Raw genomic sequence first — 16,027 nt, 5'->3', positions numbered from 1 at the left:
CTCTGCCCTGGTCCTGGAACCAGCCATTTCACCAGGGAGCTCTGGTTCCTTTCAGTGGAGCATGGGGTTTAGACACCACAAGCTGGATGTGAGTGTGCTTATGGATCCTGAGGTGTAACTGTCTCAGGCCCTTTCAGCAACAGTGCCAGGAAGTATATTTATGTATACATATACATGCACACACACAACTATATTTCTATGTCTATCTGTACTAAAATCCATGAGTTTATACTGATATCTGCAATTCCATGGAGTTCAGTCTAGCCTCCTGCTTCTTTATAGTTCCCTAACAATGAGAAACATTGCTCCCCTTATCCTCAATATATTTACATCTGCTTATTCTCCCTTTATTTGTAACCATATCCCCCTCCCACTGGCCTCCTCCTTGGCCCTGCTCTCTTCTTTGCTTCAGCTGTGTCCTTGGTGCCAGCTCCCAGTCCCTGAGAGCCCTCTCTGTTCCAATTGTCTCCTTAAACCCAGCTGGACAGGCCTTGCCAGCCCTCTCCACCTACAGGGAAGGAAGGGAACCAATAAATATATTTTATGGAGAAGGAAAGACAGTAAGAGAGGAGAGAAGGGAAGTGGAAGAGGAAGAACTATTTCTTACTCACAGCTTTATTCTGTGCTGTGTGAATAGCATAAAAACATATTGAACAACTTCCATGATTGTTTATATACTTCGATAATTCTCCTTTTTGAATTTGTAAAACAATGTCAGTTAACTTAGAACATATTTATATAAAGCGAATATGCAAATCTTAAGAGTTTCCCACTTTCAAAGACAGTGCCAGTTTACCTAATTGAAAAGGCTTGTTTTGAAGTTACAGGCATTTGTGATTACATGTATTTAATAATAACGCTACTATTACATGTATTCTGTTATAGTCATATCTTTCCTTTTTAGGATGTAGCATTTTTCAGGTTCCTCCAGAAAGCTCTTGATGATTGCAGGATCATTTTAATGTTTTGGTTGTAGATGAAGTGACCTTTTAATTTTGGTACAGGAAGTTTCATTGAAGTGCAAAGCGTGATTAGTGATCAGGAACTTCAAGCAGAATTGCATGAAATTTCCAAACCTCCCTCAGAACAAGGCGAAGAGGAACTGATGGGAACTAGGGAGGAAGAAGCCCCTGCTGAGTCCGAGAGCCTCCCAAGGGACAACTCTGAGAGGGAGGACGTGGATGACGAGCCACAGGAAGCTGAGAAAGATGCGGAAGATTCACTCCATGAATGGCAAGATATTAATTTGGTAATACTGTAACATTGTGCTTTGACTTCTTGCTGAGGAAGCCGGGTTAAGTAGGTTTTGAGTTTTAAGGAGTTGCTGGATGAGTATTTAGTAGCTATTTGCAGTACAACTTGTGGTTGCTGATGGCTTCGTTTTTGTGTAGGTTACTGACTGGGATAGACTCTGTTTTCTATGTGGTTTAGTGATGGATCTCTAAAGATATTGCAGAGTCTTGGTTAGAAATCCAGTGGAGTACTTCCTAAGGAGAAAGAGCTTATTGGTAATTTCAGTCAGACTAAATGCAGGCTTTTTGTAACAGATGAACTCATTTGGATTATTAATATAAATCTATAAATGAAAAAAAATTTTATAGGAGGAGTTGGAAACTCTGGAGAGCAACCTCTTAGCACAACAGAATTCACTGAAAGCTCAAAAACAGCAGCAAGAACGGACTGCTGCTACTGTCACCGGACAGATGTTCCTGGAAAGCCAGGTGGGTGCAGACAGCTTGGGCTTCCTTTACCACCTTCCTCAGACCACGGGGGGAATGCATTGCATGAAGTGGGTATGCACTGCGCCCCCTGGTGCTCAGGGCCTGGTGATGCCCCTCCCTGGGTGTCACTGTGTGTCCCTAACTCTGCAGGAATGAATGCATTACGTGAAGTGGTAGGCACTGCTCCCCCTGTGCTCAGGGCCTGGCGGTACCCTTCCCTGGGGGTCACTGTGTACCCCTCACTCTGCAGGAACTCCTGCGCCTGTTCGGCATTCCCTACATCCAGGCTCCCATGGAAGCAGAGGCGCAGTGTGCCATCCTGGACCTGACTGATCAGACTTCCGGAACCATCACTGATGACAGTGATATCTGGCTGTTTGGAGCGCGGCATGTCTATAAAAACTTTTTTAATAAAAACAAGTTTGTAGAATATTATCAATATGTGGACTTTCACAATCAATTAGGTAAGACTTCAGAGTCTTTTTGATCACTTTCTGACACTTACCTTCAGAATTTGTCCTAGAAATTTTTCTTTCCACGGAACTAGTTTGATGCATTGATGGAAATCGCAGGTCTACGCAAATTTTCATATAAGTGATCTTTGGCTTATATAGAGGAATAGGATTTTAAACATTTGAATTAAGGAATTAAAGTCCTAGTATGTTTAGGTAGTTAATCATCTGACTTAGTTAAACTTTGACTAGTTACCCAAGATCTCCAGAATGAACCAAAGATGGTGGAGAGCGGAAGCAGGGGGAGTCACTCCTTCGCCTGGGCCTGTATTCGGGTTTCTGGCACTGATCGTCTTCTGTTCATCCAGCAAATATATGTTTGGTGACTCCTATATGCCAGTTGTTCTTAACAAGGGGGAAAGAGCAGAGAGTAAAATAGGAGAAACAGATGATAAGCAGATACAGAAATCATAATTTGACAGTTGGTGGTATGTGCCGTATAGAAAAATATAGCAGTAAAGGAGAGAGTGAACTTCAGGCATCGAGAGTGCGGGTGCTGTTTCAGAGAGAGTTGTTGGGAAAGGCTTTACTCACGTAACTTCATTCCTGCAGGGGCCTGCAGGAAATAGGAAGCAAGCACTGTAGATAGATGCCTCGGGACTAGTGTGTGAAAGGGGCTGAGGCAGAAGCTTGTGGGCTGTGTTCTAGGGAAGCAAGGAGGCCAGTGTGAGAGGAGGAGGGAGGAAATGGCAAGGGCTAATGTTAGAGAATAGGAAGACCCTGAAACCCACCAGGGTCTGGTGTGCTAGGGTGTGCAGGCAGATTGAATGTGGGGCGGGAGAAGAATGAAGTTGAGGAGGATTCCAGATACTGAGCAGCTGGTCGAGTGGACCTGCCTTCAGTAAGACAAGGAAGGAGCACAGTGGAGGAGGAGAAACGAAGCGTTCGGGTTTGGATATGATAAATTGGAGGTGCTCATTGGATACCCAGTGGAGGTGTTGAGTTGATAGTTGAATATATGTGACTGTGGTTCAGAGAGACCCAGGCTAGATAGCTGACTTTGGGGGTCAGCGTATAGAGGGTATTTAAAGCTATGAGAATGGATGGCACTTTAAAAATATTAACAGAATGCCATTGAATAAAATAATTTATTTTCAAATAATAAGATATTTGTGGTTGTTGGATATAGATATAGATATACACACATATATAATTTATATAATAAAATGTTTATAAATGTTATATAAGAAATCTTAATAAAAATTTAAAAATATTGTTACTCTTTAGGATTGGACCGGAATAAGTTAATAAATTTGGCCTATTTGCTTGGAAGTGATTATACCGAAGGAATACCAACTGTAGGTTGTGTAACCGCCATGGAAATTCTCAATGAATTCCCTGGGCATGGCCTGGAACCTCTCCTAAAATTCTCGTAAGGTCTTTTATTTCTTTAATTTGGATAATTGTGTAAATACCCAAATAAGCAAATAGAACTATTATTTACAGCATGAACTGTCACAAATCATCGTTCACTGAGAAAGCAGCAGGAAGTATTGGTTGTTTTCCGTTTTCTAGAGATGATGAAATCAGAGTCAGTTCTTAGTGGTACTGGGCTTATCCTAGTTCAAGGGTACAAAGCCAGTCCTGTGGATTTCACAGGAATGTAGAAGTTGCGTTTTCATTCATTGACATATTTATAGAGCAGCTATGATGTGTCAGACACTGTGCTGGCCCTGGGGAAAGGAGAGATGAGTAAGGCATAGGCCATACCCTCAAGGACTCCCCCATATTCTGGAGGTGATGGAGAAGCAAAGCAAATTGTACTTGTCTGTGTGTTTGGTGTCCTGAGAGAGGTCAGCCAGGAAGCGACTTGGAAATATAATGCCAGGAATGTTACCTCCAGCACTCCTGTCCTGTTTCTCACTGTGTGAATCCCGTGACGTGTTCAGTGGTGAAGTCTTGCTCCATTCAGAACCCAGAGTCGTGCTATACTCAGGGTACATTTATCATTTTGAAGATTCTGAGATGGTAGGAGTTATGAGTATGTCTGGGAAAGTAGTTTTTTCTTTGTCCTTGATGGCATCTTTTTAAAAAGTTGAAATATAGTCACATACCACAGAGTTCACCGATTTAAAGTATACAGTTCACTGGTTTTTAGTATATTCACAAGATTGTGGTGGCATCTTTTAACCATCACTGTGTCGTGAGATGCTGTTTGGTGGTGGCTGATTTAATGATCCTTGAGTGTTCTCTCCAGTTACATATCCTGTGTTTGAAAGATGCTAGGATGCTCTGGTCTGAAGAGTCAGTGATTGGAATCACTGAAATGAACGGCAAAACTGTTGTAGTGATTGCAATCTTCCAGTCATAGCACACTTACCAATGTGTTGTATTTTATGCTTTCTTCATTTATCTTTTTCTGATTTTCTTATTGTTGAGGAAATTTATATACCGGGAATGAGTTATGAGGTAGACATACATTATGGTAGGTAAATAACTTGAAAACCTACAGATAATTTTATTATACAAATAAAGTAAATACATCATAGAAAATTATAAATATGTATTAAAAAGATGATTACAGCTTACAATTTGTTTATGTAGTTTTAGACTTCTCTTCACACATATATATGTATATACATTGCATATATATGTATACTCATTTGAGTGTGTGTATTATATTTTTTTACAAGAATGGGATGATGCTATATACTTTTTATTTTACCTGTAGCCCATTTGGTATTAGAACAAGGCCTATTATCAACGATGATATAGATTTATATCGTTTTAAATGGCTCCAAGTAGTCTCTTTTTGGGTCTGTCAGGACTAATTTAATCAAATGTCTTTTGTTATTTCTATTTTTAAAAAGGTATTAACAGACATTGATTTGAGTGTCCTTAATCTTCGGGTTCTTATCTAATGATTATTTCAGGATAAGTGAAATAGTATCTGACTTTTCCATTTGGTTTCTTGATAACTACTGAGAGTGAATTTTTTATGTTTATAGATGGTTTGTGTTTCTGATTTAGCGAATGACCTGTTTATGCTGCGCCACGTTTCTTTGTTCAGCAGTTTTTGCTCATTTGTTGCCTGCTGAATCATTTTCATATTTGAGCAGTTTCTGCCTTTGGTCCTTCAGCTCCTTGATGCCAGATAGGAGCAGCCTTCTCTCTGCCTGGCTCAGGATATTTAGGATGAATACAGAGTAAAGAGCAGGAAGGATGGTGGGAAACCAGTAAAATCAGAATGTGGCCTCACTTTCTTTTCTGTTCTCCTCTCCTGAGGGCACCCTGGCTGGTGAGTCATTCTTAGAGTGGGGCTGCATTGGGCCTGCAGGTTGAATTCAGCTGTAGTCACATTTGGTTTGGACTTCACGGTGTATTCTTCTCTTGAGTTTAATTTTCAATTGGCTACCAACACTTACCTTTAGGAGATTTTACACAAAATTATGGATTCTGTTGGGGGAAAAAGGAGATCTGAAAATACTGGGCCTAAATTTCTGGATAGCCCCAAAATAGCTGGCATGGAGCAACAGCAGTTCCCCTCCTCTACCCCAAGGCCTTGGACCGGGCATGAATCCTTCAGTTTCATCACAGTTGCCTCCACTCCCCCAGCTCAGCTGATTGACAGACACCTTCCTCCTTTCATCTTTATGTGAAGTGCCTGGCCCTCCTGCTTGAAGGAGTAACCATAGCTTTGGCTTGATGAGCTCACAAGTGCGCTGATTCTAACTGGCAGTCACGATTACAGTTTCAAAAACGAAAATCTGCAAGTAAAGTAGAGGAGAATTATCGGTATTCTCTCAGTGCACTCCTGGAAAGAATGTTGTAAAAGTAATGAAGAAAAATTATTTTTTCCTTTTTGCATTTTGTTGCTATAATACAATGAAGACCGCAATTAGTCATTTCCAACGCTAGATGGCACTCCTGCATCGGTGAGGCAGACCCTGGCCCTGACAGCCGGTCTGGGTGGGTTCCTAATGTTGCACTAGCAAGCTTGTGAAGCCGGGGAGCCTGAGCTGCAGGCGTTTTTTCAGGTTCCATTGAGTACATGGATTGGTGAGGATTATGTTAGTAACTTTGATGGCATTTATTTTTTCCTAATTGTATAAATGTTTCTGGTCAGCTGTTACTGCATTACAAACTACCTTCAGCCTTAGTGGCTTCACACACCAGTAGTCACTGATTTTGCACATGCCTCTGAAGCTCGCTCAGGCCTCGTGAGGGTGTCTTGTCTCTGTTCCATGTCGGCTAGGACAGCTCGGCTGGGCTAGGACCCCTTAAGATGGCTCGCAGGGCTGATGAGGTGGCTTCTGCCTCGGGGCCTCTCCGACCTGGATGGACAGTTTGTGAGCTTGGCTTCCTCGCAGCATGTTGGAGCCAAGAGCAGGAGGTCCAGGGGACAGGAAGTGGCGAGGGCCTCCCTAGGCCTGGACGGCTTGAGTCACACTGGTCAGCCATGGCCGCCCTGCTCAAGAGGAGGCCACAGGGACCCCCTTCGTGATGGGAGGAGGGTCCAAGAGTGTGTCACTGTCTTTATCCGGCCGATTTAGGCTTAGAATGGAAAACATTGAAAAATGAATAAAATATAAAGAAGAAACTGAATGGCTGTGTTCTCACGTAGAATATTGCCTAGCACACAGCCAAATAATAGTTGTTACTGTTATTTATTTTAAATATCTGTTTACTTTTCTCATATATGTGTTTTTTCCAAAACTGGAATCATACTTTAAGTAGAGTTATCTCTGTTTTTATATATATTTATCTGTTTTACATACATATATATTTATACATATAAAATGTTAAATTTTAAAAACAGATACATATATCTGTTTTTACAGATTTGTTAAATTTAACATTTTCTTGGCATATTTACATTTTATTAAATATTCTTCGATCCATTATTGTATTTGATTTGAGGTAAATAATACAGATACATTACTTCCATTTTACTGCTGAGAAAGAGACCCAGAGAAGTTGTAACTTCTGTGGTATAATTACGAGTGTGGGCTCTAGAGGAAGACTGTACCAAGTCCAGCTGTGAAATCTTGAGCCAGTTACTTATTTTTGAGTTCAGTTTCCTCCTCTGTGAGGTGAGGGTAACGATAGGACATGGCTTGTGTGATGATTGGGCATGTGAAATATTTAACACAGTGCCGAGCACAGAGGAAGCCTTCCATAAATGTTTGCTAATAGTACTAAATAGTTTGCTAATAGTACTATTGTGGCTAATAGTACTAAAATTAATAAAATATTCTATATATCATATAATTTCAGTTAGAACTTGAGTTTACATGTTCTAAGTTTAGTTCTTCATCCATAGTGCATGAACTGTAATGTCTTATTGCTGTGTAAGTGTTTCCTTTACTTTACAGAGAATGGTGGCATGAAGCTCAAAAAAATCCAAAGATAAGACCTAATCCTCATGACACCAAAGTGAAAAAAAAATTACGGACATTGCAACTCACCCCTGGCTTTCCTAACCCAGCTATTGCCGAGGCCTACCTCAAACCTGTGGTGGATGACTCGAAGGGATCCTTTCTGTGGGGGAAACCTGATCTCGACAAAATTAGAGAATATCCTTTGCTTTTAAAAGAGAAGGAAACACCTTGTCAAATATATGTTTGGTTTGAAACTTACGGAAGAGAAACTTGGATCGTTTTTTTCTTAATATCCCATTAATCGCATTTTCTTAATATCCCGTTCTTCTTTTCACTCCTTTTTTCCTCTCCTTAGTTGTTGTTTTTTGTTTGTTTGTTTGTTTTAAAGGAACAGTGTATCACTCTGTCACCCAGCCTGGAGTGCAGTGGTGCAATCATAGCTCACTGCAGCCCACTTCCTGGGCTCAAGGGATCCTTCTGCTTCAGCCTCCTAAGTAGCGCAAGCCACTGCATCTGGCCCCTCTCCTTAGTTTTAAAGAGGGTCTTTGTTTGAATAAGCAGTGATAAGCATTCATAGATATAACCACATACTTAAATATTATTGATTCTGAAAGAAAGAAAGATGACTAATCTTGTCCTTTTTATTACTGGTTGTCCTTTCTGTGTATATTTAAGTAATCATTTAGATAGATGTTTCAAAACTTGCACTAGAATTAATCCAACTACATTTTATTTTTTCTTTTAATGAAGTAGGTAAGATATCTGAAACTTGTTTTTATTCCAGTTAACCTTTTTTCATAGTCACAAGTCTTTGATGTCCTAAAGTGAGAGCTAAGTGTGTTTTATTTTAGAGAATTGAAAAGAACATAGTCCCAGATGATTATGCTGGAGTCATTTATTTTGTTTCTTTTAGCACTCTAATCTTTATAAATAGGAAAATCTTAGGAGATACGGGGAATTGAATCAAGAATGGGTTCTTTGGACCTTTTTATTTATCAATTGTTTAAATATCTTTCAAAATATTTATAAGTCTTAACTGCATGCATATTTTGTCAGCGGTATTTCGGCTGGAACAGAACGAAGACAGATGAATCTCTGTTTCCTGTATTAAAGCAACTTGATGCGCAGCAGGTAATCATGGTGGACCCTTCTCCTAAGTTCAGGATGAAGGGTAGGCTGTGGTTGACAGCTGTTAAAGACCAGTTAACTCTTTTATTTTAGGGCACAGAGCAGACATTTTGATGTTAGGATAATTTAGATGAGAGAAGAGAAGAAAATAGAAAAAGAAAAGTTAGACTTTGGCTTCATTTTTTATGATCACTCTTAAGGCTGAACTTTGGAGTCCTTTCATATTCATTTTTTTTCTTTGAAAAAACCAGTCTAATAACTGATTTCACACTAAGGTGTTTCTGACTAAATACGTTACCCCTTGGGCATTACTTTCATTTTTTAATGAAAGGAAGTGTTCAATCCAAAGCAATTCTGATCATTTAAGTTTTTATAAGTACTAATATTTTTAAAGTCTATAAATGAATCTTGAAAGGTAGAAGTTCAGTCATTATCGTGTATCAGTAGGAGAGGTTTTTGTGGGGAAGGAGCCCTTTTGTATGATCTTTAGTTCCTCTAGGTACGTACTTCTTGCTTTATCTGTATGTTCTGACTCACACAAAACAAGCTTTTGCCCACACTAGAAACAACCCACAAAACATACGTACAAATAAACCACTTAGCAGAAATGAGAGTGTAGCTTTCGTGATAATATATTTAAATTAAACCTGTTTTCATTAGGCTTGGATAATTTTGAAAAACATGAACAAAACTGAGACAACATTTCTACAAGTTTCTCTTTGTTTTTTGGATGACTATCTACTGGAAACATTATAAACCAACCAAAAAGGAAAGCTGTTTGGCTTAGTGTCTAGTGACTTCTTAATTTCAGATAAATTTGGTTGTAATATTTATCTCCCTTTTCATTCTAAAACTTAATGTGTTTATTTTTCCAAAATTAGAAAATGAAGAAAATGAATTAAAACTACTCATTAGTTACCTCCTCTAATACAGATGTTAACATTTAGGTTAAAAAATTTTCCTACATTTATTTGTGACCATACTAGATGTAACTTAATAGATCTAATCCTCCCCCCAACTTATTAGCGTATTTTCTTCTATGTATTGTGTGGTTTTCTTAATTCCAGATGACTAGATTATATTTCGTGAAAGAGATTTAAATAATTAGTTCAGTTTATTTGTTGGACCTTTAATTTTCAAGTTTTTATAGTAATGCTGTGATGAACATTGGGCATATAGGTTTACCCATATATATATATATATATTTTTTTGAGACGGAGTCTCACTCTGTCGCCCTGGCTGGAGTGCAGTGGTGAGATCTCGGCTCACTGCAAGCTCTGCCTTCCGGGTTCACGCCATTCTCCTGCCTCAGCCTCCCGAGTACCCGGGACTACAGGCGCCTGCCACCATGCCTGGCTAATGTTTTGTATTTTTTTAGTAGAGACGGGTTTCACTGTGTTAGCCAGAATGGTCTCCATCTGACCTCGTGATCCCCCCCCTTGGCCTCCCAGAGTGCTGGGATTACAGGTTTGAGCCACCGTGCCCGGTGGCCAGAGAATATCTTCTTAAAAGTGAATTTGCTGAATAAAAGGCAAGAATATTTCTTACAATTGCTAATATATACTGTGAACTTGCCTCTCAAAAGTATTGTATGATGATAATGTTTTTAAAAGAAAGATATAGTGGGACTTAGAAACAGGCCCCATGAAGTTGTGTCGCTCCTGAGGAAGATGAAATGTTTAGCTACAGAAAAATATTTAACGCTCTTTAAGTATCTTAAGAAGAGATTTCTCATTTGAGATGTGGACTAAAGATTTAGTTGACAGAGATGGTACAAGTACTGCTTTAGGTATGATTTAGGAAGTGAAAATTACTATCAGTAATTCATTAGGAGAGAACTGGGTTTTGGGAGATAATGAATTAATATTTTCTGACCTAGTAATCCAATGTGAGTGATCAAGGTTGAGCTTGTTGATTTGGTTTAGAAACTTGACTTACTTCTCTGATTTATTATTGTTATTCTTTTGTTATTTTTTTAGACACAGCTCCGAATCGATTCCTTCTTTAGATTAGCACAACAGGAGAAAGAAGATGCTAAACGTATTAAGAGCCAGAGACTAAACAGAGCTGTGACATGTATGCTAAGGAAAGAGAGAGAAGCAGCAGCCAGTGAAATAGAAGCAGTTTCTGTTGCTATGGAGAAAGAATTTGAGCTACTTGATAAGGCAAAAGGAAAAACCCAGAAGAGAGGCAGAACAAATACATTGGAAGAGTCATCAAGCCTGAAAAGAAAGAGGCTTTCAGATTCTAAAGGAAAGAATACATGTGGTGGATTTTTGGGGGAGACCTACCTCTCAGAATCATCTGATGGATCTTCAAGTGAGGATGCTGAAAGTTCATCTTTAATGAATGTACAAAGGAGAAGAGCTGCGAAAGAGCCAAAAACCAGTGCTTCAGATTTGCAGAACTCAGTGAAGGAAGCTCCTGTGAAGAATGGAGGTGCGACCACCAGCAGCTCTAGTGATAGTGATGATGATGGAGGGAAAGAGACGGTCCTCGTGACCGCCAGATCTGTGTTTGGGAAGAAAAGAGGGAAACTAAGATGTGCAAGGGGAAGAAAAAGGAAAACCTGATTAAAAAATATGTATCCTCTATAATTAGTTACGACAGCCATTTGTAATGAATTTGCCGCGAAGACATAATAAAATTAACTATTTGCACGGTCTTTGTATTTAGTGTGTGGTTCTTAAAAATACAAATGCTAATTTCACATTTGTTTTTTAATGTTTTACTTTTCTAGTATTTTTTAGTTGAATATTTCAAGTATCATTGGATATTATCTTGTATTCACAGGCTTTGTCTTTTCATGTTTTCATTATCTTACAATGTCTGATCCTTCCTGGCCACATGTAAAAAAAATGAAAAAGATTTCTATTGATCAGCACTCACTCTCAATAGGCATTCCCTCTGACATTCAGACGTAGCTGAGAAGAAACACGTGCATGTTTCTAATTCCACAATAGTGGCAGTTTTACACAACTGTTTAGCCCTGCTGCCCACGGCTTTGCGTTTTCCCTCAGGTTCCACTTAAAAGCATAGCAGGAGGGAGCCTCACTGCTGGAACATATTTGAATATGTTTGCTGTGGTTTTAGCAAACAATTAGGAAACCTAAATGGTGTGCATCATTCTACCTGTGAGCATTAAGTGTATGGGAACCTCTGTACCATTGTTTGGCTTTTAAATGAGACTTCACTTATCAGAAGCTGACTTCTGTGTAAATGGATTTGGAGGCTCAGGGCTGGAGTTGAACTGGGGTAGGTGGGTCAGCTTTAGGAGGGGCCTGCAGGAGTTGATTGTTGTTGACACAGTGTTTGTTCAGAGTGGACAGGGAAGGTTATTTTAAGACTGCTCCTGTGGAGACCTCTCCCAAGAACAACCCCCAAGCTCCTATTTGCTTCGAGTTAAGAACGATTGGAGGAGAGTACTACCAATTACTTTGAGCGTGGGTCCTCTGCCTTCAGAGCTACCTTCCCAAGTCTGTGTCTTTTTGGCATCTTTAGTATTTCCATCTTTCCTGACTTTTTCCTTCAGCCTTCAAATTGAAAATCTTCACCAATGAAAACAAAATCCAAATAGATAATCTCCAGCAGTCTTTCAACGACTCCTAGATGTGTTGTTTTTTAGGTTCCCATTTATGTTGACTTGCCAGCCAAACTTCTCCAGTACTTGGACTACAGCAGCTGCTTTTCTTTGCACACTATCTTTTCCTAATTTCAAATAACGTCTTCTGCATCCATCATTCTTCTCCAGCAGCTTCCTTCTAAAGTCAACAATGATTTCCACATAAACTCAGATCTTTTCTTCATGCTTTTCTCTGGAGGTACTTGGAGCAGAACATTTTTGGAGGCAAGGGGAGGGGAAAATTAACTTTTTTTGTGTTTTTCTCATTTCTCAGAATTACTCGTCACTGGGAGTTTTCTGCGTATATATTTGCAGGTAGAATAACAATCTTGCTAACAAATTTAATTTGATGCCTTTAGTAGATATTTACATTTGTTTTTCACTGCGTTAGCTGGGGGAAAGGATAAGCCACTGTAACAAAAGATGCTCATATACAATGGTCCGAATAAGCTAGAATATTACTTCTCTCTTACTCAACATGTCTGGCCAGTCTGAGCTGATGAAGCAGTTGTGCACCTTGAGGTCATTCAGTCCTGTGTTCAGCCAACCCCTAGGGTGCCATCTTGCCTGAGTGGTCTGTACTGGGTGATTACTTCATCTGCATTGCATCCTGCCAGAAGGGGTAAGAACCAAAGTCCGGGGCAAGCAGAATATCATGTTAAGGGTGACTAGGAACATCGCTTTTCTCCCATCTTGTCGACCTGGGCTGAGCATATGGCCACAGCTGGATACGCTCAGAAATGGAATTTCTACCCCGTCTATGTGCCTAGGAAGAAGGGGAAATAGATGGTCAGGACCATGAGAAACCTGTTCTGTAACACTATTTATATAACAGTTTGATATATCTTTTTCTCTTAACCCTGTGACCAAGACATAATGCTTTTACAAGGGGAGAAACACGTTTAAAGACATTAACTAGTTTTGCCAAATTTACCCATGTAGTAGGTAAAACTTCTTGCCTGAACCAAAATCTTCTAACTCAAAATTCCAGGGTGCTATTTTACCTATAAAAGAGGTTGCCTGTTTAAAATAATCAGCAGCTGAACAAATTTTTTATTGTTCACATCAAGTTGGTGTACCTGGACTTATTTAGGATGATGACCATCATATGCCTTTTCGATTATCTTCCAACTCATTAATATTTTGTTTAGCTTCATCTATACTTGCTGTTAAACCCATATATTGAGTATTTTATTTCATTGATTGTTATTTTTCAGTTTTATTTGACTTTTTTTTTCAATTTGACTCATTTTTATAGATTCCAGTTCTCTGGTGTACTTCTTGTCATCTGTTTTTGAGCATCTTAATCACAGTTACTTTAAAGTCTGTCGAATAACTCCAATATCTAAGTCACCTACGAGTTTATTTCTGTTGTCTGTTTCTTGGTATGCTTGGGTAAATTTTGACTGAATGTTGGACAGTCTATGTGAAAAATTATAGGTACCCTGTATCTTCCTCTAGAGAGGATTCCAGAATGTATTTGGACAGGCAGCAGAGGGGAAGATCACCTCAATGCATCCAGCGAGGACCAAGTGGATTGAAGGCTAGTTTGCAGTTTTTTCTGTAAGACTCCAGCTTCTAGTTTCACCCGTATTCCAGGAAAGTCACTTTCCACGAGTGCCCTCATGTTTCTTCTTTTGCGCTTGGATCTGCTTTTGCCACTGAATGCTTCAAAAATTAGCCTCTTGCCCTAAACAGCTTAATCTGTCAATTCTTCAACTGAATGGTCAGCACTAAGTGTCAGGCTTCTCTGTCCCTTTTTTCTGGGATCTTGGGCCCACAAATCTGGCTGTCTCGGTAGCCACAAACACTTCTTTTGTCTCCACGGTTCTGTGAGATTGCCTGATGCGCCGCTGCCATCCTTACATGCGGTCTTCTCTCTTTGGCTTCAAGAAACAGCAATGCCTGGAATTCGTGGCTGCCTTGACAGCTCTCTGATACTTTATAACAGAGGTATGTTTGTGTGGGGTGTGTGTGTGTTTAAAAATCTGCTTTTCTCATTCTTAATAGAAGCTGAGGTTTGCTATAAGCTATTTACAGCTGGAGGCAGAAGTCAGTATGTAGTTGCTCAACAGTCATGTTGGTTAAGATGCTTGATTTAGGGATTCTGCCTCTTAAGAGATGTAACAGTGAGGATTGCATGATCTTTCAAAAAAATCCTTAAAAAAGACAATGGTTTTTATTCGTCATTTATTTTGTTTTTAAAAAAGCCCCAAAGAGAGAGTATTCTCTGCCCCAAATTAACTGCTTACGAATAATAGTTCGCATTGCTTAGGATTTTGAACTTTCCAGAATGTTTTTACCTATAATATTCACCCCACAAATATATGTTGTATGACCTTTGTATCATTTTTAAAAGACATTTATATTTTTTTGAGACAGGGTCTTGCTCTGCTACCCAGGCGGGAGTTTGGCGGTGTGACCACGGCTCACTGCAGCCTCCATTTCCTGGGCTGAGTGGTCCTCCTGCCTTAGCCTCCCAAAGGCTAAGGCACCCTGCCGATATATCCTTGTTTTATAGATGATGAAACCAAGAAACATACTAAGTAAATGGCTTAAAATCACAATCTAATTATAGGCAGGAATAACTAAAATCAGGCTTCCCAACTCCTAGCCCTTCCAATACATTCAAGTGACCTCGATTCATCTGTGTATACATCATGGACCTGTAGTCACACTCCTAAGTTTAACTGCCCAATATTGCTTCATCTTAACTCTGTAACTTTCTATCAGGGAGCTTTCCAGTGGCATGGGAAATGTGTATGTCCTCTGAGAGGCACATGTACATGCACTTGGGCAGGTGCACAGGTGGATCTATATTCTCAGCCTGCCCATTCAGTCTGAATAAAAAGGAATCATGGTAGTTTGATTCCTGAGTGCAGAGCAATGCTACACATATTCTAGTATGGTTGTTGGAATCTAAAAACAGTGTTCCAATGCAGATAGGTGCCATGAAAAATATGTAGCGTTCATTTCCTGGAATGTCATAGCCACGGAGTCTTAGAATAACTCTTGGCATCCAAGATAAAAGCTGGATCACTTCCTCCAAATAGTCTTCACTCACTTCCAGGAGTGGGTTGTATTCACCTTTAGCTCTGTTCATGAGACATTCACGTGGGATATTCCTAGCCTTCTGCCCCCTTAGTTACGGGCATTGCAGCTTCACTGCTGTATAACCAGAGGCATGGCAGCTGCAGCTGTCAGAATCCTAATCCTTTCTGCTTGGACTCATTACCAGTGTGTGTAGTACTAAACTGTGTGCTGTGATGCTAGCCTTTCAGTTACTACCAGAGGTCTCAGCAGCAAAAACAAAAATTGTGGATGATACATTTTAACCTTCTAGAAACTCAGCTAACTCGTTTAGGTATGTCCAGGCTTTCCATTTAAATATCAGCCTTAAGGCAGACACGTCTTTCTTTAATGGAAGAGATCTAAATTGGGAGCAAAACATGTGACCACTTTTGCTATCGTTTTAGCTGTGTAGCCTCAGTGACATAATTTAACCTTGGTTTTCCTGATTTGCAAACTGTAGGGAGAATAATGTCTTCTAACTTGCTGAAGTATGCTGTTAAAGAAAATGTGGTGGCTGTAAAAAGTGCTTTCAGATTCTCGGAAGAAAGGAGTGCTATATTAATTCACAGTACTGCAATTGTTATTTTACCCCAGATTGAGAAGTAAAATATCAAATTGTTATTTTCTAGTTTGAATAACTGTTAAATTTAT

The 16,027-nt window shown here is 39.6% G+C and overlaps 2 protein-coding genes across 6 annotated transcripts in view; both read left to right on the top strand.

The window, feature by feature from the left end:
• ERCC5 (ERCC excision repair 5, endonuclease) overlaps positions 1–11,347 on the top strand; it is a 30,825-nt gene extending 19,478 nt beyond the window's left edge. For 2 of the 4 annotated variants that reach the window (XM_063618648.1, XM_063618649.1), the window contains 7 exons: positions 1,005–1,249; positions 1,602–1,721; positions 1,972–2,185; positions 3,461–3,605; positions 7,549–7,751; positions 8,603–8,685; positions 10,662–11,347. In XM_063618648.1, coding sequence (XP_063474718.1) covers positions 1,005–1,249; positions 1,602–1,721; positions 1,972–2,185; positions 3,461–3,605; positions 7,549–7,751; positions 8,603–8,685; positions 10,662–11,255 — 1,604 coding nt within the window. In that variant the 3' untranslated portion in view covers positions 11,256–11,347. Of the gene's footprint in view, positions 1–1,004; positions 1,250–1,601; positions 1,722–1,971; positions 2,186–3,460; positions 3,606–7,548; positions 7,752–8,600; positions 8,726–10,661 lie in introns of all 4 variants that reach the window. The other 2 variants (XM_063618647.1, XM_055245119.2) reach the window with 2 other exon arrangements.
• A 103-nt stretch (positions 11,348–11,450) lies between these two features.
• The window catches only part of LOC129464126 (putative methyltransferase-like protein 21E), a 66,212-nt gene continuing 61,635 nt past the window's right edge, over positions 11,451–16,027 (top strand). The window contains exon 1 of one of the 2 annotated variants that reach the window (XM_063618663.1): positions 11,451–14,257. The gene's annotated coding sequence lies outside the window, so the exon portion shown is untranslated. Of the gene's footprint in view, positions 15,669–16,027 lie in introns of both variants that reach the window. The other variant, XM_063618664.1, reaches the window with a different exon arrangement.

This window comes from Symphalangus syndactylus, chromosome 15 (assembly GCF_028878055.3).
Source record: "Symphalangus syndactylus isolate Jambi chromosome 15, NHGRI_mSymSyn1-v2.1_pri, whole genome shotgun sequence".
Classification (NCBI taxonomy): Eukaryota; Metazoa; Chordata; class Mammalia; order Primates; family Hylobatidae; genus Symphalangus; species Symphalangus syndactylus.
This window is presented reverse-complemented; position numbering and strand designations above follow the sequence as displayed.